This window comes from Tenebrio molitor, chromosome 1 (assembly GCF_963966145.1).
Source record: "Tenebrio molitor chromosome 1, icTenMoli1.1, whole genome shotgun sequence".
In the NCBI taxonomy this organism is placed as follows: domain Eukaryota; kingdom Metazoa; phylum Arthropoda; class Insecta; order Coleoptera; family Tenebrionidae; genus Tenebrio; species Tenebrio molitor.
The window spans coordinates 41255202-41276786 of NC_091046.1; the positions used below are offsets into that span (position 1 = coordinate 41255202).

Below are 21585 nucleotides of genomic sequence, written 5' to 3' on the forward strand. Positions count from 1 at the left end.
CTTCGAAAAAGGTGCAAGGACCGCAAATAGAAAATTTTGATTATAGAAATTGACAGATCAGGTAGGCAACCACTAATACACTTAAACGGGCTGTCATTTAAACCACTTTCAAAATTAGGAGAATATAGTTTATTTTTCCCTCAAAGCCTTATTTGTAAACATTTGAAGTAAACAACAATCTGCAACAATTATCTACAAACATACAATAAGCATCTAATTCAGACTTTAGGTTTTAATATCAGGTGCGCCAGCAAATGGTCCAGTGTAGAAGAAACTTATCACAGAAAAACTGTGCCAACTATGATTTCAAATGAAGAAAACTATCGAAAAGCTGTCGCAGCCTGACCGTCACGGTCACGACGTGTCGAATTATCCGCTTTACTCGAGAAATTCGAATACGTCGTAACACTCACATTTGTACTGCCAATCAGAGAGAGCGACTATATTTGTAACAGAAATACTGAAATAATCCTAGTGTAGTTCTTACAAAAGAGTAAAGTCCGAATGTAGCATAAGTAGATTACAAGTTTACAGTGTAGTACTTATTCTATAGTTAAGTGAACTAGCTTAGAGAAAACGACACAAGTTGACATCAACTACTTAAGTCGTTTTAAGCCGTCTCGTGTTTGTTCTGAGTTGGTGTTGCCACTATTTCACGTTCGTTCGTTTCTACTAAACTATGAAACTAGATCGAATTTCAACTACCCTAAATGGTTACAATATAGAATATATATTTTTGTAAACTGTCTTAAACACCACAGACAATAAATCACATTTTATATAAATCTTTACCAATATAATAATTTTCTTAGAGGTAGGCGGAATTGAACACAAACTCATTTCCAAATTACAAAGTAACGGTCGGAACATACCTTTTCATAAAAATCGCTAGTATACAAAATGCAATTGAAAAAACTTCCACAACAAAAATTTCATTTAGAAATATTAATTACGTATCACATAATAGAAAGGCTTGGTATACACTATAAATACTATAGGGTACTGTGTAAATAGTTGACTGAATTCTGAGTAGCGCTCTGTACTTTTGACTAGTATTTCGGCAACAAAAGTTTGAATTGTGCAGCGTGTTCGCTCTACAAGAATGCGACACTGGTGCCAACTTCTTAGCTACGACTTGACACGAGCTGTCAAATTTTGACAATTAAAAAACTAAATGTCGACAGTAGTGACAACTTGATTTCTACAAAAAAAAACACTAGTGGATACCTGTCTGCAGACTAAATTGCTTGCTGCAAAGACTCTAGGGTTAAAATTGTTGTACAACAAGGCACAGTCACTTAATAAAAACTAGAATTAAAAAGCCGTAAGAAAATAAAACTTCAACATACAAGTAGAAAACAATTAAAACGGGCGGAATTTTACTAGGACGACTTTCTAGTCGCTGTCGTTCTTGACAACGGGAAAGCTATTGCTGATCCCTAGCACGCTAATGACCTTGTCGTCTGACTGGCTGAAGTAGACGAGACAGTAGTTGCCCCTGCACCTGTTGGGCAGCTCCGAAAACGTAATGTCGTATTTGAGCTCGTTCTTCGACGAGGCCCCCTTCATGGGACTCTTCGCTTCGGAAGTGGGGGTCGAGCACTTGCTCACGTACTCGTAAGTGACGTAATCATCCAGACTGCTGAAGTTCTCCTGAAAATTCGGTTTGAAACATTTGTCTGACACCTGTCGACCATTACTTTGAACAGTCCGATCCAGTCCTCTTTGGTCGAGGGGATGTCCTGGGTGATCTTGTACTTGGCCGTGTTCTCTTCGTCCTGAGTCCAACTGACAACTTTGTCGAACTCAACGATCCGTTCAGAATAATCTGAAAAGACCTGGTCAGCGGACAGACCGGTTGAAAGCTTCAAATGTTTAGCTGGGATCTGATAAGTAACAACATGGCCACTAGTACTCGTCGTATCGTATGGTATTGTTTTTTTTTTTGGAATGAGATGACGGATTTAGGCTAAGCTCTGAATGCCACCACCGATTTTGCGCAAAAGCAATGGTTAGAATGACAATGTTGTCGTTTGTTAGTGACTATTGTGGTACACACCTTAATGTTGAATTCTGCGGTGACTGGTTTGTGGTCGCTGAGCAGGTAGGAGGGATGGTGTCTGTACGACAATTGGTCAACTTTGAGCGTGACGTTTTCGTAGTTGTCTGGGTTTACCCTGTACAGGATTCGGTCGCACCAGGCTGGTCGTCTCCTAATAAAAAATTCTTCCTTCGATATATTTTCCCTTTTGAGTACAAACTATGTGCGCAAAAAAATATTTAGAGCAATCTGCATCGAAAGCATGTATATTCAACTGCAGTACAATCTGTGTTATCTTATTTATAGCCAAGGGCAACGGTCAGAACCATTAAAAGTGATCTCATCTCGGTATGCCTGAATACTGGTTAATTCAGTTGGTTTTAAATCACGGCCTCCTTTTATTTAATGTTTGGGACATTATTTGCAAAAATGGTAAAGAAACACGTGAAGATGTTATAATGATTCAATCATCAAACAGTTATAGATTAATATTAACAAAACAAAAATTTTATCTTTAGAACCTGAACATATTTGAACGTTTTATGTAAACAAATTGGATTCCGCTTCATTCGTTTACAATAGAATAAAACGCATTTCTCTGTTACTTTAAAAAGAGAAATTCAAAGTTGTATAGTTCTACTACTGACAACGAGTCACATACGACAAATTAATGGTTAGTTTTTGACAAAATCACTAAAAAACGTAACATCATGTATGATCTATCAAGTCCCGAGGAAATCAAAACCGGCAAAAAATAAATTCAGATAGAAAATCGCATTTTATATTTGACGTTTAAAAAATCAAGAATGTACTTTGCTCGTAACTAAGGAAACAAAACTAAAACAGATGCAACTCAACAAATAAACAACGCCATTACTGTAGTGAAGTGTTGTATACGATTTTCTTCGAAAAAAAAAGTGTTAAAAACGCGTAAATGGAGCCATCAAATAGTAATTTCAGGTTTTATTAAAAAGTTAAATTATGAAATTGCCAAAAACAATCGAAGGTAGGACCCCTCAAAATGGTATGCAAGAGGCACTTTCGTAATTTTGAATGGAAAGGGGTTATACGTACGTATTTCATCGTGATGCCTTTAATAATTAAATTCGGAAATCACGACGGCTACGAAATGAAAAATCCATGGGCGGATAAGTAAAATACCAGGTGTTATGGAAGTCCACGTAATAAATTTAACCACCAATAGGACTCGTTAGAATGATCTTCTTTTTATCATGATTTCCGCAAATTCTTCCAAACAGAGTTAAAATTAAATATACATAATTTGAACCCTAAAATTCATAACCGCTCATGTTGTTTACACATCCATTGATAACGAAGCACGAAAAAAGGATTACTCGATTAAAATACTCGAATGAAAAACAGTAAAAACTGTTAGTATTAAGAACTAACAGCGATCGTTCTTTCTTAAAAAATTGTAAAGTTTTTACCGCACAAAAACATTTTCACTCACTCTTTCGTTTCAGTTGATGATTATCCCTTGAGCGAAGTGTCAAATTAGAGCTTAGAAAAATGTAAAAAACAAATTCCATTAAAAAAAAGATCAATATGTAAATAGTAGTTTATTTAAGAAGTTCGTGTGCAAATTGGGCTGGCACTCGTACTATAAAGAGCCCAGTTGAGCCGAGTTGATACAACGTTTTTTTCTTCGATGAGCTCCATATCGTTTAAAATCTTTAAAATTTGTTTGACATTTCGTTTTGACAAGTTGTGACATTTATCAAAATCCGTTCACACAGGAGAAAATTCTCAAATTCTGACAGTGTCGAATATTTTTTTTTAAATTTCAATTTAATTTAAGAATGGATTGAAGTACATACTCGTATGTACAGTCGATGGACAAATAAAACTGGGACAAAAATGACAATCACATAAGTCAAAATTTACAAATTTGCATCGTTTAATTACGGCTTTATCACAAATAGGTTAACTTTTGTATGACATATTATATAGACACTGACAAATATTTTGACAATTCAATGGTCTGATTTACATAGATTAAATTTTAAGTGTCCCAGTTTTATTTGTCCACCGACCGTACATAATATTTTTGTGAGTTGTGCCCCGAATGCTTGCAGCGTTTCCACGTTGAATGGCAAGGGAAATCCTCTCGAAAAAGAATTTCTTTGATTTTGAATCGCCTAATTCCGCAATAAGTCGGTTTCCAATGACATTAATGAAATCGATGGCTTCTTTGCACCAAGGGCCTAAAGGCCCATACACAATGGCGTTAACGTTACGTCGATGTTAAAACGTTAATGTTAACGTTAGATCTAGAAATTCAAAATTACATGTATTTCATTGTGGACCGTTCACAATGACGTTATTATGAAAATTAATGTTGCATGATATTGTTACCGTTAACGTTAGTTCTAGAAATGTTATGGATTCTTAACGTTACATTTTAACATTAGCCAACGGAAATAATTTATAAAAAGTACTGAAACACATGTAATTAGATCTAACGTTAACATTAACGTTTTAACATCGACATAACGTTAACGCCATTGTGAAAGGGCTGTAAGGTTTCAAAGGCTAAACCTTTAAATATGTAAAAAATGTTTATTTTAAAGAGTCCTACTGGTGATTAAATTGATTACGTGGACTTCTGTAACATCCTGCATTGCAATGAATTATTTAATCTGCGTTCCGTAATCTATTGACGTGAAATTTTTACTAATCCACCTACACAGATTCGGTAGTCTTAAAATGGCAACAAATAATTTTTTATTTTGTACTTTTTACGTTCTTCTCTGATGGGTTTCCAAAATGTTAATACCAAAAGTGCATTCCACAATTGACCTTTAGGCAAATTAGCCATCATCGGTTGACGATTTTAATTAGAATCTTATTGGATTTCTTGTGAGAACTGTTAAGATGGATGAAATTTGGATTAACGACTTTAATCGTAACTACAACGCCAAAGTATAAAGTGGAGACACAAAGGTTGAACTCTTTTAAAAAATTACGTGGACCATCTCAGCTGAAAAAATGTTGATAACAATTTTTTTTTTTTTGGATTCTGATGGAGTGTTCTTGAATGATTATTTGTCTCGTGGTCAAAGTGTGATACGATAATATTATGACGAACTAGTTTCCAAAGTACGAGAATAATCACCAGAAACGTTGGGACAACGTTTCGGATTATAGAAAGCCGATTTTCACGGCATCAAAATTAGGGAAACTCCCCTTGCTGCCAGGTCTAATCTTCTGTGGTTTTCATTTTTTGAACGATGGTTCGAGGAGCAAACAAAATATTTTTTTCTGAAGATATCTGGCCACTTCAGCATCGACACACCAGACGCATTCTCGTATAACAGTGTTTAAAAATAAGTTTGTGTGAATTTTTTCGAACCTTCAGACAATAAATAATTAATCAACTTCATGTCTCTCATTTGCCTTTTGCGATGAAAAATATTTATTTATAAAAATTGGACTTTCTAGACTATTCCATTCACCTGTCATTTGTTAAAAATGGACCCATAAAAACACAATTTTACACATTTGTTACCATGATTTCAAAAAATTGGATCGAATATTCCCACTCGTGGAAATTGTATCGGTAATACCACTAGTGATCCCAGCGATAATTTTTAAAAAGTGAATGCAGCCTTGAGAATTGCTTCCAAATGGACTCGCGTGTCTTTTTTGTGTTGTTGGAAACATTTTCTTCGATTTCTGCGTTAATTTCTTCTTCCGACTTGCTGCCAAATTGCTAAAGTTGGTTCATGGAATAGTCCTCCGAATACAACTCGTAGTCCAAATTATGTAGACTATTTTTCAAACTGGTTTCACTCATTCAATTGTGCTTGGGAATCTCACTCGTGCTGACGCACTCGTGGATTTATTCCCAAGCACAATTGATAATTCGTGACCAGTTTGAAAAATAATATAAATAATAATTGATTATTTCATTCATCATCGTTTTCGATCAATCGTAAGGCTTTATTTTTTGGATTATAGTGATAATTCGATAATTCGTCAAGTAGGTTTCTCAGATGTTTTCACTCTATTACTAAAGTAATAAAATAAATACTGTTGTCAAATGGTACTGTTTAATTCATGAAATAATCAACCGAATTACACTCTAGCTCTTGAAATGATCTGTTTTAACACTCGAGCTCTCAAAAGTCTCCTCACTCGTGTCACTTTGACATAATTTCCCTCCACCTTCGGTGTCGGGAAATTAATATGTACTGTCAAAGTGACACTCGTTGTTATCTAGGACAGCTTTCGTGTTAAAAATCGATCATTTCAGAGCTCTCGTGGAATTACAACCGATAATCGAGATTATTTCTCAGACGGCAAACAATTTCTTGGAATCTATTTCTTTTCAATAGATTCAATATGTAGAAACGTGCTCTTTCCTGATGCACAGTTTAGGATGATACACAATACACAAATGCCATTTCTCTAAATCTTTTAATTCTTTACTCAATGTCATATAGAAGTACACATGTATCTTTGTGACATAATAGTTGAAAAAAATTGCCGCACAGACTGTTTTTTTATTTTTGTATCAAATAATCAGAATCCACTGTACAGGGTTATTATAAATGATTGTCCCATCGTAGTAGGCGTTGGTGACGTAGTTGAATGTGCCTAATGATAATATAATAACAACTATTGAATTGTTAAGTTTAGCCAAAATATTTTTTTTTAATTAATTGCTTGAAGTCATATTTAAAATAAAATTAAAAAAGTTGTCCCAGATTTATATGAACAAGTGAAATTGAGAGTTACGTTACAACAGTTGTCCCAGATTTATTTGAACATGACTATATCTACAATGGCCAACAATAAATTTTCGTCGTCAGTGTCATTCTTTGAAACAACGCTCTATTGTGAAACGAACATGACCTATAATATGTTACGTGACATGAATTGTCATCATGTTCTCTTTTGTCAAATATTATTGATGAAATAAAACTTCAAGTGTAATGGAACAAAATTACTTAATTAATGAAATGATTCTTGTTTAGCTATGCTTTTGAACAGTTTTCACAAAAACCCTTGACAATTCAGTCAATATTAACATTATGTTGACGCTATACATTATTGATCAGCGAAAATTTTTTGTTTGTGACCTAAACTAAACATCACAACATTTTAAAATGACAATGACCACCAAAATTTATTTATCCATAAATGATGGAGGTAACAACTTTTCAGATTCTCTGTTTACCGACCACAGAGAGTAAATACATAATAAGTTTGATGATTTTATATTTTCTACGAAAAACTTGGCAATTTAATAATTAATCAGATCCATTTTTTTTTTGCGATCTAATCCCTATTTCTCCCCACAAATTACGTCACTCCAAAAGACATTGATTAATGTTGTTCATTTCAAATAATCTCCTTCTCTTCTACAGCAAGTATTTATGGTAAGTATGACACTTCATTTAATTGGGCTGTGACACTTTCACGTCCATGATAATTAGCCTCGTCACACAACTCATCAAGTGAAATGTTTGGAAAAGCTCTTCACTGATCCAGTTTTTGTTTCCCTGGTCTAACCGGTCAAATTTTAAAATTAATTACTAAGCTGCAACGGTCAAGTTAAAGGCAAGGTACAGGTTTTATCAATTGACGCACAGTTTTCGTAATAAATTCTTTTTGTTGGCATGTAACAGCCTTGAAATCCAGAAAAATTATAGATATTTACACCAGGCAAATTACGTACGTACGTCTCCCTGGGTAAATTTACATTTTCACTTGTTTTAGTCATGTTTATCAATCCAAACCGTGCTAAACATTTGACAAATAAAGAATGACGTAAATGGCTGTGATCGAAATGTTCTTTATCGTTAAAAAAATTAATCTAAGCACAAGAAATATAAAAAATGCAAAAATTTTTAACATAAGAACAATGTTTTTAGTTTCTTGCACTTGGTACATTTTTAGCTGTTTGCTCGTTGGCGATTATTTTTCTTTTGTTTAATTTTTTTTAATGAGTTAATTTGTTTACGATAAGTGAAGATAACAAAGTGACCAACGACACTCGCCATTGCAAACAATTTTTTACTCAAAATAATTCAGTAAACAAATAATATACAGAATGTCCGCGCTAAAAGTTCGAATTTTGGTGTTTTTAACGTTACAAATTTGAATCTTGAGGAAGTGAGTCAGCTCTCACGGGGACACAATTAGTATAGTTGTCACGTCACTACACCGCCCCCAGCCACCCCCACGAAGTCAAATATCTTTAAAATGTCCCATCGTAATCAATCACTCTTGACGCCGATACCCGGTACATAATTATCAGTTTTGGGTGAATACTGTCGATAAATACAGAACAAGTTCAGTTTTCTACACGATTACTTTATAAAAACTTGTATAAAAAAAATAAAAAAATTAGTGTAACCCCAAGCTGCCAGTTGACGCTTTCCAAGAAAAAAAATTAACACTCTTTAAAACAAACAAATTATTTTAAACATTCTGTAAACATAAAGCGTTTATTTCTCAACAGATTGTTACGATTTGGAACAATACGGAACAAACAATTCATGCACTGTTAATTACTCACTAAAACAACACCATTAACAAGTTTATTTAGACAAATTCATTACTGGAATTTGTGACCAAAAGTTGGCCAGTGACAGCTCCGGGCTCCCAGGGGGTTTTTCGGGGCAGAGGGCGTGGGTTCGGATTTTTAAAAAATGGGCGCCAGGCAGCTATTGCCTTGAGCTGGTTGTTGCTTGTCCAGCTGCCGGGACAAGTGCTCAGATCTTACTCGTCGAAGGTAAGTAAAAGCAAACGCTTTCTGATCGTTAAACAAATTTTGGTTTATTCGGTTACTGCAAAATTATCCACAGAACAGTATTTGGTGGTTCGGTACTGGTTCACACGAATGCGATAATGGTTCGCTTGTAACTACTAGATGAAAATTGAAAGATGCGGAACCAGTACTTTTTGGTGGCCTTAATATCTACTTTGGTCGTAACCAGAAAAGCCTTTCTTTCACATGTGACCGAATCTTAAACTAAACATGATATTCTTCGACGAAATAAAAGATGTTTTGATTCCTGATGAGGAACCTCCCGAACTTAGACTTCCTTCTGATCGAGCTAATTATTAAATGTAAACTTAATGAAACCCAAGGTCAAGATTGGGGTGTCACCTTGACAAAAAAATTAAAATTGATCCTGATAGGAAAGTTTAAATCGGTGAAGTTCCGAAACGTTAAATTTGACTGAAATTTCTTTAAGTTGACACTGGAGATTGAATGAAAAGGTTCTTACAAAAAAATTCTAAACATTTGCAAAGTTTCAAAAAAATTTAGTGAACATACAAAAATTATGAAAGCGAGAAGCGAGAAATTCGAGGCGTTCCTAAATTTTGCAATGCCGCGGTAAAAAAATATGGCGACTTAGCTTTATGACGGGTCTGTTGTCTCCTCGAATAGCGTCCTTTTGACTTGCGGTGTGACCTTGGCGATACGGTGCTCAAAATAAACGATCGCCTCTGCGAACGATGTTCTCCAAAATGGTCGCCTCTGCGAACGATCTGGCTACGAATCGCCCTGCGAACGATCTGGCTACGAATCGCCCTGCGAACGACCCCTTTCAGCGAAAAAGGGGGTTCTTGGCGCTAAATCGAAGTCCTTCCGGCACTCCTTTACTCAAAAATTTTCGGTACTCTAAAGTTGCGATACGGTACTGGATCAATTCATCCAAACGGGATTGACTCTAAACTGGATCGAACCACCCCTAATACATGGTCTTAGTGAAATGAATTCAAAATTGAACGATAATTACCTCTATAGTGCGAGGGGTCACTCGACCACGAACTCTAAAAGGCGCTTCGCTGGCGTCGCTTCGACGGCTCTCGACGAAGTGTCCGACTTCCGCATTTTTAATCTCGGTACCGCAGTCCCATAAATCGCGAAAATCGTCACGCGCGCGATTCTCGACCTTATTCAGTTGTGCTATAAGGCGGGCTGCGCTTGCGTGGTACTGCGCAATCAAAAATGTGCATTTCCGGTGGTACTACACGTGCGCGTGTCATGACAGGTGGACCGTCATGGCGTCGGTTTGTTTACCTCGAAATTATACCGAGCGGGAGAATTCAGATTTTGGACGGTATTGTGTCGGTAAGTCGTGCACGTCTATCCTGATGTTAATTGCCGTAACTCGCAGGTCAAAAAAAGGACAGGAAGAAAGATGGGGTTGAAAAGAAGGAGATGACTTTCCGGCAAGTTACTAAAGAGGAAAAGGGACCCAACATTGCCGTACGGTCACCTATCGCTGAGAAGAGAAGAAGAGAAAGTGAAGAGAAAGAGAAAGTGAAAGTGGGGTTCTGAAAGATAGGTTGCAGCTCGCCAACCTAGAGGCGTGAGGCCACCTCAGCCTGACATTTGCGGGGGTAACATGTGTTCTTCCAGCCCCCCCGTGGTGGCTGGCACAAATGACTCTAAATTGAAACTTTCCGCTTCCGGAATGAGCGACGTAAAAAAACTTGAAGGCAGGGTGGGCGCGTCGCGTTGCCAAATGCCGTGCGTTAACTGCTAGTTCCGGGTCTTCGAACTGCGATCTATTAGCCCCGCGAGCATAAGTAGGACCTCGTGGCCTCCTACTCCGGCCAATCGCCATTGTGGCGTTTCGTAACGCTACACTACCCCCCTCCTCAAAAAGAAAAAGGAAAAGGTAACTCAGTTGCCTTTTACTTTTTACAAAAAAACGAAGATGAAGTCTTCACAAAAAAAAACGTCAAAATTTGATCACTGGAAAAGTTTTGGTTTCGCCACGAAAATGGCTTGTCGATATCTGCGCGTATCAAACGATTGAAAACTGAATCTCAATGTCAATTAGTACTTGAGTACTGCGGTATGATGTAAGTCAAGTCCGGTTAAATGTCATAATTTGGGGTTCTTAAATAAACTTTTCCTGAACAAACTCCACGGTAAAATTTTACTGTCGTCAACATTCCAAAGGAGGACAAAAGAATTAATCGAAAAATTGAACGGTACGAAAAAGTGAAATGCAAAGCTCGCTACGGTTCTTCGGCTTCTGCCAGAGATCCTCTGAATTCTTTCAAATCTTTCATGTGCCAAACACCTAGATCTGCGCGGTTCTCATCTTCGAGAGCGTACGCGAGTTTCGATAGTTTTCTCGTTATCGTGCACAGCACGTAGCGTGGCGCTAATTTTTGCGCAAAGTCTTTCGCAGCGCTGGAAAGTACTTTGTTGCGTTTCCAAACTTTGTCGCCTACAAAAAATTCAGCGTCGCGCTTCCGAAGATTGTACGAGCGTTCGTTGCGTTCGTGCGCTTTGTGAAGGTGCTGGGTTACATCCTGCAAGATGGTCTTGAGGTGTTCTAAATTTTTCGCGTGATCTTCGCGATCAGCTGTCGTCAAGGTTTCCGGATTTTCCGCTACCTTGCCGTAAAATTCACCGGTACAGGGTACTACCCTACCAAAATTGAGAAATGCTGGACTGAATCCGGTTACTTCGTTGACCGCTGTGCGAATCGCGTACCCGATCTTTGCCACCTCGGCATCCCACTTTTTGTGAGCGCCTTTGACGTAACTTCGTATGGCAGTGCCAACTGTGCGGTTGTATCGCTCCACAGGGTTGCTCTGAGGGTGATACTTGGCTGTGAACCAGATCTTTTGAACTTTGTAGTTCTCGCAAGTCTTTACAAATTCGTTTCCGACAAACTGCTTGCCGTTGTCGACCAAAATGAATTGCGGTACACCATACACAAGAAAAATTCCGTTCTCGATACATTCTGTAACTTTTGAGCTCGTAGCTTTTCGTAACGGAAATAGTACAACGTACTTCGTGAACCAATCTACGATCACTAAGAGATACGAATATCCTTTCGTGGACGTCGGTAATGGACCAATCAAATCAACGGAAATCATTTGCCACGGAAACTGAACCTTTTTTTCTTTTCCCATAAGCCCTGCGCGAGCGGTGTTCGGTGCTTTTTGCTCATTGCAAACCTTGCAGTTTCGAACGTAACGAATGACGGAACGACGCATTTTCGGCCAAAAGTGATTGATGGATAACCTTGAAAGTGTCTTGTAGTACCCGAAATGAGCTGATGTCGGTGCATCATGACATGATTCTAAAATTTTTGTTCTTTGATTTCGCGGTACTAAAAGCTTCCACTCCGGGACGTTGCCGGGTAGTACAATTTTGTTCGGTACGAATCGATACACGAAACCGTTCTCGACTTTCCATGATGGATTTCTTTGAGGATTGGCGATTATGTTGTCGCGAAGTCGCGTGTACGACTCGTCCAAATCATTCAAGTTCACGCCGAGAAAGCTGTCAATGTCTACCGCAGCAATTTCTGCAGGTAGTCTCGATAGTGCGTCCGGTACTACATTGAGCTTGCCCTTACGATGGACCAAATCGAATGAAAATTGATTGAGCTTGACACTCCATCGCGCTAACTTGCCTGCTGGGTCCTTCATTCGGTTTAACCAGAGCAATGAATAATGGTCCGTCACGATCGTGAAATGGGTGCCCTCAACGTAAGGTCTGAACTTTTCCAACGCGAACAAAACGGCTAAACATTCTCGTTCCGTAACGCTATAATTTCGCTCGGCTTTTGTTAGCGAACGGCTGGCGTACGCGATCACTCTCTCATCTCCGTCTAAATCTTGCGTTAAAACTGCTCCTAGACCGGTGTTTGAAGCGTCAGTTTGGATCACGAAAGGTTTCGAGAAATCAGGACTTGACAATACGGGTGCTGAAACAAGTGCATCCTTGATTTTCTGAAAAGCTTCCTGAGCTTCAGGAGTCCACTCCGTTTTCTGTCGCTTTCGCTTTCCGGTAAGTAACGCGTTTATCGGGGACATGAGGGTCGAAAAATGAGGGATGAAACGCCTATACCAAGAACACATGCCTACGAAACGTTTGATTTCGGTACTAGTCTTCGGGACTGGATAGCTCACCATGGCCGCTACTTTGTCTGGATCGGTACCTAGACCATGTTCATCGACAATGAAACCCAAATATTTCAAACTTGAGCGGAAAAGTTGACACTTTTTCGCATTCACGGTGAGTTTCGCGTCTCGAAGACGTCGTATCACCTCCCTCAAAACTTGTACGTGTTTCTCGAATGTCGGGGCGATAATGATTAGATCGTCCAGGTAAACAAAGACGTGAGGTTCTAGTTCAGGTCCGAAAATTCTGTCCATGAGACACTGCTGCCTCTGGGCTGCGTTTGTCAGTCCGAACGGTAATACGTTAAAATGAAAAAGACCTCTGCCGGGAATCGCAAAAGCTGTCTTCGGTCTAGACTCTGAATCTAACGGGATTTGCCAAAAAGCGTTCTTGAGATCGATCGAACTGATGTACTTTGCTCCTCGCAACATACTGAGAATCCTGTCGACACGCGGTAATGGGTAACTGTCACGTTTTGTCACGGCATTGAGCCTGCGACCGTCAAAGCAAAGTCGGTATTCACCGGAAGATTTCTTTACTAACAAAATTGGAGAAGACCACGGACTGTCAGAAGGCGATATGACATTGTTCTCGAGCATGCGGTCAATTTCTTTGTTGACTTCCGCAAGCATGTACGGAGACCACCAATACGGACGTTGTTTGATCGGCAATGCTTCTCCCGTGTCGATTGTGACTGTCATTTTGTGTGTCCTCCCTAACTTTCCGTCGTTGCTCAACAAATCTAAATTTTTCCGGATGATCTCGGTGATCTCATGCCGATCCGCGCCACACTCCGTCACCGCGTCACATTCTGGTACTCTTACGATATCCGACGCTACTTCAATTTTGTGACCCGCGAAATCTATCTTGAGTCCGAATAATCTACAAAAGTCGCACCCTAATATGACGCTATGCTGAAGATCTGGCACGTAGTAGACACGAATTCGCCGTCTCGACGAGTCTAACACTGCTTCTAGTTCGATAGCTTTGGTTACCGGATGTTGTTTTCCGTCGGCAGTTCTGATGGTTTTTAGCCGAGATGGGAAAGTTTTTCCACCTGCGCGAAAATGAATTAAATCGGCTCCTTTTCCACCAACTATAGTGCAATTCGAACCGGAATCCACGAGTCCTTCAGTTTCCTTATTGTTTAGACGCAGTCTGATAAATGGCCTATTGTCATTGGTTTTGCTGACGAAAATGGAAGCGGAATTTGCCCGAGAAGGCTTGCAAAACTCTTTGACTTCGTCTAACCAAGCGTTCCACTGGGTGTCCGTACGTTTCGCGATGATCGATGCGTTTACATCGGCCTTGGGATGTTTTAGGAACGTAGCACGGCCGCAAGTCTGCCGCGTCCCTACTGCGCGTTTCCCGACGGATTACACTTTTTGCAGGTCGCCAAGGTGACGTCTGGCTCCCCACAACGGTAGCAAAACTGCTTTCTTTTCAGTCGACAGTTCATGAACGAATGATTCGGCTGTTGACAATTCCAGCACTTGAACGACCTGGAGGACGAACTCGCGGGTTCACTCCGTCTGGCTGAATTGCCTGAGGGTTCCTTCACGACGATGGCGCGTGGACTCGCTTTCGCGGGTTCGCTCGCCCGAACATATGCCAACTCTGGCTCCAACACGCAAGATGACTTGGGTGCAGCGCGATGTTTCTGCCGCAAAGCCGATAACTCCTCCACTTTTTTGCACAACTTAATCAACTCCGGTACGGTGACAACTTCGGTGATGCTAAGCTGGTTAAGGTAACATGGAAGCAAATTCCTCCGAATCGTCTTTACCTTGGTTATCTCCGCCGGTGGTCGACTAAGTCTAGCAAAAAGCGTCTCCATAACCGCAACGTAAATGGTTATCGACTCGCTTTTGCCCTGAAGCCTGCCCTTGATTTCGTCCCACAACAATTCATCGAAATCCGGTGGAAGAAATTCCTGTTTCAACAACTGAACCACTTCGTCCCAATCGCTCAATCTGCTCCGAACAGAACGATACCAAATCAGCGCTTTGCCGCTAAAGAGATCAATGGCCGCGTTAAAAAGGTCCCTGTTGGTTGCGTTTCGCGCTACCGACAGTTCCTCCACCCGTTCCAAGAACTGGTTCACCGTCATTCCATTTTCCTCCCCGTTGAAAGATACGCCCCAGGTGTGAATTGGCACTAGTTTCGGTTCCGGAGATCTCGCGTGAGGGTGCACGTAAATGGGAGTAGTCGCGACGACTGGTGGCGCTTCCACCGTAACCGGGCTCGCTTCTGCTGCCTTGTCGTGAAGATCAGCTTCGAGCAACAAACATGTCGCGTACGCCTCATTTCTATACTCCGCATCTCGCTCGCGTCTCATTCGCCGAATGCGAAATGAAAGGTGCGTTAGACGGGTCTTCAACCGTTTGAAGATCATGTCTTCCGCCGTTCCTTCAAATTCTGTCAAAATCGTGCGTATGCTCTCAAGGGTGTCCTCAATGGCCTGGACCTCGGTGTCGTGATCATACTCTGCGTCATGAAGTGACAGAAAGTATTCGTCCGGTCGACCTAGTTCTTTGGACAGAGCTCTCGCTAACAGTTTCCTCTTATCGTCCTGGTTTCGGCTAGTCGTGATGCCGCGTATACGCAATTCATACGTCAGCTCGTCAGCTAGTAAATGCTTGACCTTGAATTGTTCGTCCATTTTGACGAAGACTCACCGCGATTCCACGGGTCGGTAACGCAATAAAAACGCCGGTCAAAACACTACCAAAAAACAGCGCGCAACACGATAGTCGATTCCGAGAAAAGGTTTTTGTCGTCGAGGGTACAAGATAAGACCGCTACTCAAACAATGAATTCGCCGCTAAATTTCCGCTTCTCATTAACACACAATCAAAAAATTCAACTTTCAATAAACCTTTACCAACTCCCTTTGCTCCGATTGAAAAAAGTGACTGAGCCTCAATGAAGATGAACGATAAACGAAAATTTGTGGTTACTCCAAAAAATCGAGCCCCACGTTCTGGGCGTCAAAATTTGTGTGACCAAAAGTTGGCCAGTGACAGCTCCGGGCTCCCAGGGGGTTTTTCGGGGCAGAGGGCGTGGGTTCGGATTTTTAAAAAATGGGCGCCAGGCAGCTATTGCCTTGAGCTGGTTGTTGCTTGTCCAGCTGCCGGGACAAGTGCTCAGATCTTACTCGTCGAAGGTAAGTAAAAGCAAACGCTTTCTGATCGTTAAACAAATTTTGGTTTATTCGGTTACTGCAAAATTATCCACAGAACAGTATTTGGTGGTTCGGTACTGGTTCACACGAATGCGATAATGGTTCGCTTGTAACTACTAGATGAAAATTGAAAGATGCGGAACCAGTACTTTTTGGTGGCCTTAATATCTACTTTGGTCGTAACCAGAAAAGCCTTTCTTTCACATGTGACCGAATCTTAAACTAAACATGATATTCTTCGACGAAATAAAAGATGTTTTGATTCCTGATGAGGAACCTCCCGAACTTAGACTTCCTTCTGATCGAGCTAATTATTAAATGTAAACTTAATGAAACCCAAGGTCAAGATTGGGGTGTCACCTTGACAAAAAAATTAAAATTGATCCTGATAGGAAAGTTTAAATCGGTGAAGTTCCGAAACGTTAAATTTGACTGAAATTTCTTTAAGTTGACACTGGAGATTGAATGAAAAGGTTCTTACAAAAAAATTCTAAACATTTGCAAAGTTTCAAAAAAAATTTAGTGAACATACAAAAATTATGAAAGCGAGAAGCGAGAAATTCGAGGCGTTCCTAAATTTTGCAATGCCGCGGTAAAAAAATATGGCGACTTAGCTTTATGACGGGTCTGTTGTCTCCTCGAATAGCGTCCTTTTGACTTGCGGTGTGACCTTGGCGATACGGTGCTCAAAATAAACGATCGCCTCTGCGAACGATGTTCTCCAAAATGGTCGCCTCTGCGAACGATCTGGCTACGAATCGCCCTGCGAACGATCTGGCTACGAATCGCCCTGCGAACGACCCCTTTCAGCGAAAAAGGGGGTTCTTGGCGCTAAATCGAAGTCCTTCCGGCACTCCTTTACTCAAAAATTTTCGGTACTCTAAAGTTGCGATACGGTACTGGATCAATTCATCCAAACGGGATTGACTCTAAACTGGATCGAACCACCCCTAATACATGGTCTTAGTGAAATGAATTCAAAATTGAACGATAATTACCTCTATAGTGCGAGGGGTCACTCGACCACGAACTCTAAAAGGCGCTTCGCTGGCGTCGCTTCGACGGCTCTCGACGAAGTGTCCGACTTCCGCATTTTTAATCTCGGTACCGCAGTCCCATAAATCGCGAAAATCGTCACGCGCGCGATTCTCGACCTTATTCAGTTGTGCTATAAGGCGGGCTGCGCTTGCGTGGTACTGCGCAATCAAAAATGTGCATTTCCGGTGGTACTACACGTGCGCGTGTCATGACAGGTGGACCGTCATGGCGTCGGTTTGTTTACCTCGAAATTATACCGAGCGGGAGAATTCAGATTTTGGACGGTATTGTGTCGGTAAGTCGTGCACGTCTATCCTGATGTTAATTGCCGTAACTCGCAGGTCAAAAAAAGGACAGGAAGAAAGATGGGGTTGAAAAGAAGGAGATGACTTTCCGGCAAGTTACTAAAGAGGAAAAGGGACCCAACATTGCCGTACGGTCACCTATCGCTGAGAAGAGAAGAAGAGAAAGTGAAGAGAAAGAGAAAGTGAAAGTGGGGTTCTGAAAGATAGGTTGCAGCTCGCCAACCTAGAGGCGTGAGGCCACCTCAGCCTGACATTTGCGGGGGTAACATGTGTTCTTCCAGCCCCCCCGTGGTGGCTGGCACAAATGACTCTAAATTGAAACTTTCCGCTTCCGGAATGAGCGACGTAAAAAAACTTGAAGGCAGGGTGGGCGCGTCGCGTTGCCAAATGCCGTGCGTTAACTGCTAGTTCCGGGTCTTCGAACTGCGATCTATTAGCCCCGCGAGCATAAGTAGGACCTCGTGGCCTCCTACTCCGGCCAATCGCCATTGTGGCGTTTCGTAACGCTACAAATTAATACAAATAAAAATATGGTATTACTATCAGAGATCGTTATTCTTCCAATGCGTGCGAACTATTCAAATTTGAACAACGGACGTGCATCGGATCACTCATTATTATTCCATTTTATTTAATTATTGTTTACTGGAATTACAGTAACATCCATTTCCGTATTTTGTGACTAGATAAATTATCTAAAGTAAGAAAAAATTACACAAAGTCGTTCAACTAACAAACAGTATTTATACTCAAAAAAGTCACTTCCGACACTTACAAGTGTGATGAGCTAGAACTAGGTGCCACTATTGACTTAAATTTGTAATGGATAAGATTCTTGTTACTACCCAGTAAATAATAGGTAATACCAAGCAATCATTGCCTTCCAAAATGCGAAAATATGAAGCAACTTTCCTCGTAAAGATTAAGCAAACTCAAGATACGATAAGTCCATATCCTTGAGCAGTTCGTGACAACTATTGGTCGGAAAAAGATTAGTTACTCTGTTCGAATTGCGATAAATCATTGCTACCGAAAACTCACAGGCAGACATGCGCAAATATTTTTTTGTAATCGTAATCCGCTAAAGTATGTGATAAAATAAATTCACCAATGTAAATTGACGTAAATGTGGGCATCTTGTACAGATGAACAAATTTAACTAATAATATATCTGAAGTACACACGTTACAATTTGTACAACCGTTGCGTATCGGTCCATTTTACTATTGCATTCGCGACACCAAACAACAATGCTGCAAAGTCAAAAAAGTTTGATAAGGCCAAAAAACAAGCACAAAACGTACACGAACAAGATTTTGATGAACCATTTTTTCGCTGAAAATTAAAAAATGTCGCAAGCACCAATTTTATTGGTATCTTTTATTGATAAATGATAAAATAAATAAATAAAATGTTTAAATATTGGAAACTCAGTATGCCGTGAATTTTGATATCTTGTCTTTGCTTAAAGCAACTAAGTAATCGTCACTTACGCAGTATCTTATCTTAATCACATTTTCTACATTAGAAATGAAATAAATTTGTGTTACGTTATATGTTGATAAAAAACACATCAAATGTGTTTTGCATTTACGTAATTTAAATAAAAACGTAATAAATCTTTCTTTTACATTGCTATTGCAAGAGTTAAATAAACGTAATTAAAAATTTTTACTGAGTAACAGTTGATGAAAACGATTAACATGCGTTTTTCCTCGCTAACGAGCATGGCCTTGCAGTCTAATTAATTACATAAAGTAGAAAATAATTAAGTGAGACACTTACTTGTGGTCATATTTGCTAGTCCCCACTTCGAACTTGAAAGTTGGGGGAAAGTCCGGATCCTGCTCTGTCAATTCGCTAAAAGCCTCCCCTTTCTTCATCACATATCGCAATTGGTCATACAAGAAGAGTTTCTTCAGGTCATTCTTCCCGATGACCTTCTCGATCTCCTCCGGGGTTTCGTCCAGCTCTTCGTGCAACCTGAAATTGAGATCGCCCATCCAAAACACATAATCGTGGAAAAAAATCTCGGTAGTCTCCCCCACGTGAAACTCCTGGTCTTTAATAATACTGTTGTAGTCCTCGATGCGATCCTTGAGCTGATGATCGTGGGCGCTGAGGTGAGAGTTCACGAAGCACAATGAACACCCGTAAATACTGAGTCTTGCGCTGACCGCCCCCTTGTTTCCCTGCAACAGTCGAGTGAAAATGTGCGCTCGCGAGGGGATGCTGACACTCACCCACATCCCCGATAGGCCTGTTCTGGTGTATTCACTTTCGATTTCTCGTATGTTGAGTAGGTGCTTCCGCAGGCAGTAAATGTTGAGTAACAAACCTTGCAAACGCACCGATTTGATTTTCACGTAGTTGAACTCTTGGAGAATTTCTCTGCACGCGTAGGTCCAAGGGTCGTCGAACAGGGCATCGAGGAGCATGTTTTGAGGTTGGGCTTTCACTTCTTGAAAGCTCAGGACGTAAATGTCAGGTAGCTGGAGTTTGTCGGTTTTGTGGTCGGAGGGTAAGCCGAGGAAATTGTTGAGTTTGTCGTCGGGGGTGCTCGTCCCCACGTTGTAAGTCCCCAGGTACAACCTATGTGGGGTAGTGGGACAATCTGTCAGGAAAATAAATGAAAACCAACCTTAAATTTTCCATTTTGGTTAGAAATTGTTCTCGGGATGAGTAAAGTTGTAGTTTTACACGATGGCACTAACGCAAACCACTTATTTTTCCAAATTTGAACGCAAACACAACAATGGAAGCTGATTGACTGACATCATTATTTAAATCGATTCTGACATGTTTTATGGCTGCGCAAATTCCCTACTATACAATATTCATAAATGTCATATGGTCACGTATTGTTGGTTGCCTGTATCCATACTTATTAATTTTATTTAATCAAATAAATCGTTTTCTCCTAATTAGCAACCTATCCTATTATACATGTTTTACCAATAATCACTTATTAAATTGATGTTTCTGTTATTTAGAACTCATTTATGACATTTTGATTAAATTTAAATAAAAATTGTAAAGGTCACGCCTACTTAGTTAGTACTTTGGCTTTAATTGAATAGATTAGATGTTTATTTCACTTGGAAAATTATACGGGGTGATCAACAATGACTGAGTCTGTTGGCAATGAAACAGTTGAAAAGTGCTGGTGTTTTTTGTCTCGTAATTTGCGGTGACTGAATTTTTTAACTTGAGACGACATTAAAAACATTTTTGGTTATCCCGGTTATGTTTATGCTATTACAAAAATGAATCTTTGATGGTAAATTTCTAATTTGCGAAATTTCATTGTTACCAACAGACTCAGTCATTCTTGATCACACCGTATATATATTTTTGAAACACTGACGGATAAAATTGTAACAACAACTATGAGAAACGTGGACTTGGATAACAACGTTCTAGAAGTTCCACAGACCGTGAATGTCTTCGTCTCTGTTGTCAAGAATCGGTTTTCAGCAACAAATTAGGAATTGTTAAGATCTTTTGGTATCAAATCACAGCGTTGCCTGTATCTTCGACACATCCACTCCGTGTTATGGAACTGCAAGGCTCAAGTGGTAAAAGATTTGTTTCTGATTAACCATCACAAATTTCAACTTACTCAGTTTTCCAATGCATTTCATTAATTTGTACACAATAACTGTCAGCTATAATAATTTCCAAAGATTAAAACAATGATCCATGACTTTTGTTGAATTCCATCATGTTTCACCATATTTTTTTGTGATGATCTCTTAGTTTTGAAAAACATTTAGTAGATTTAAAATGGCAAACCATTGCGCCGATCATTTATGACTGCAATAAAAAAATCCACACTTTTTGTCCCATGTTTTTCAGATTTTTTCAGATTTATTTTGATGCCCAAGAGCAACAAAAAACACATTTTGTAACCATTTTTCTGATTAACATTCAACAATGCACGTGAAACTCATTTATTCATTATTTGTTCTTTATCTTTAAGCGATGAAAGGATGAAACATTGTTGTAATATCTGAGTTCAATTTAACTCCAAATTTCCTCACTCTTGTACCAGGATTGACTTTCATCTAGTTTTCAAAAAACTTTACATACCTATCCC

At 39.7% G+C, this 21585-nt stretch overlaps 1 protein-coding gene across 2 annotated transcripts; it reads right to left on the reverse strand.

The window, feature by feature from the left end:
* Window positions 1-114: 114 nt before the first annotated feature.
* LOC138130464 (phosphatidylinositol 4,5-bisphosphate 5-phosphatase A-like) lies at window positions 115-20306 on the reverse strand. 2 transcript variants are annotated; one of them, XM_069046969.1, is made up of 6 exons: window positions 20128-20306; window positions 19730-20078; window positions 19272-19678; window positions 2060-2213; window positions 1701-1838; window positions 115-1653 (listed from the first exon to the last, which is right to left on the reverse strand). In XM_069046969.1, the coding sequence occupies exons 1-6, from the start codon at window positions 20139-20141 to the stop codon at window positions 1396-1398; spliced, it is 1320 nt and encodes a 439-aa protein (XP_068903070.1). In that variant the 5' UTR covers window positions 20142-20306; the 3' UTR covers window positions 115-1395. The 2 variants fall into 2 exon arrangements, with proteins under 2 accessions (XP_068903070.1, XP_068903064.1); XM_069046963.1 differs by having other exon boundaries at window positions 1701-1886; window positions 20128-20304.
* Between the last annotated feature and the right edge of the window lie 1279 nt (window positions 20307-21585).

Bases quoted from the DNA above. Each gene is read 5' to 3' on its own strand.
- LOC138130464 (XM_069046963.1), bottom strand. The intron at 2,214-19,271 runs GTAAGTGTCTCA...ATTTTTTATTAG, and splicing joins ACTAGCAAATATGACCACAA to GAGACGACCAGCCTGGTGCG. The intron at 1,887-2,059 runs GTGTGTACCACA...GTTACTTATCAG, and splicing joins CCGCAGAATTCAACATTAAG to ATCCCAGCTAAACATTTGAA.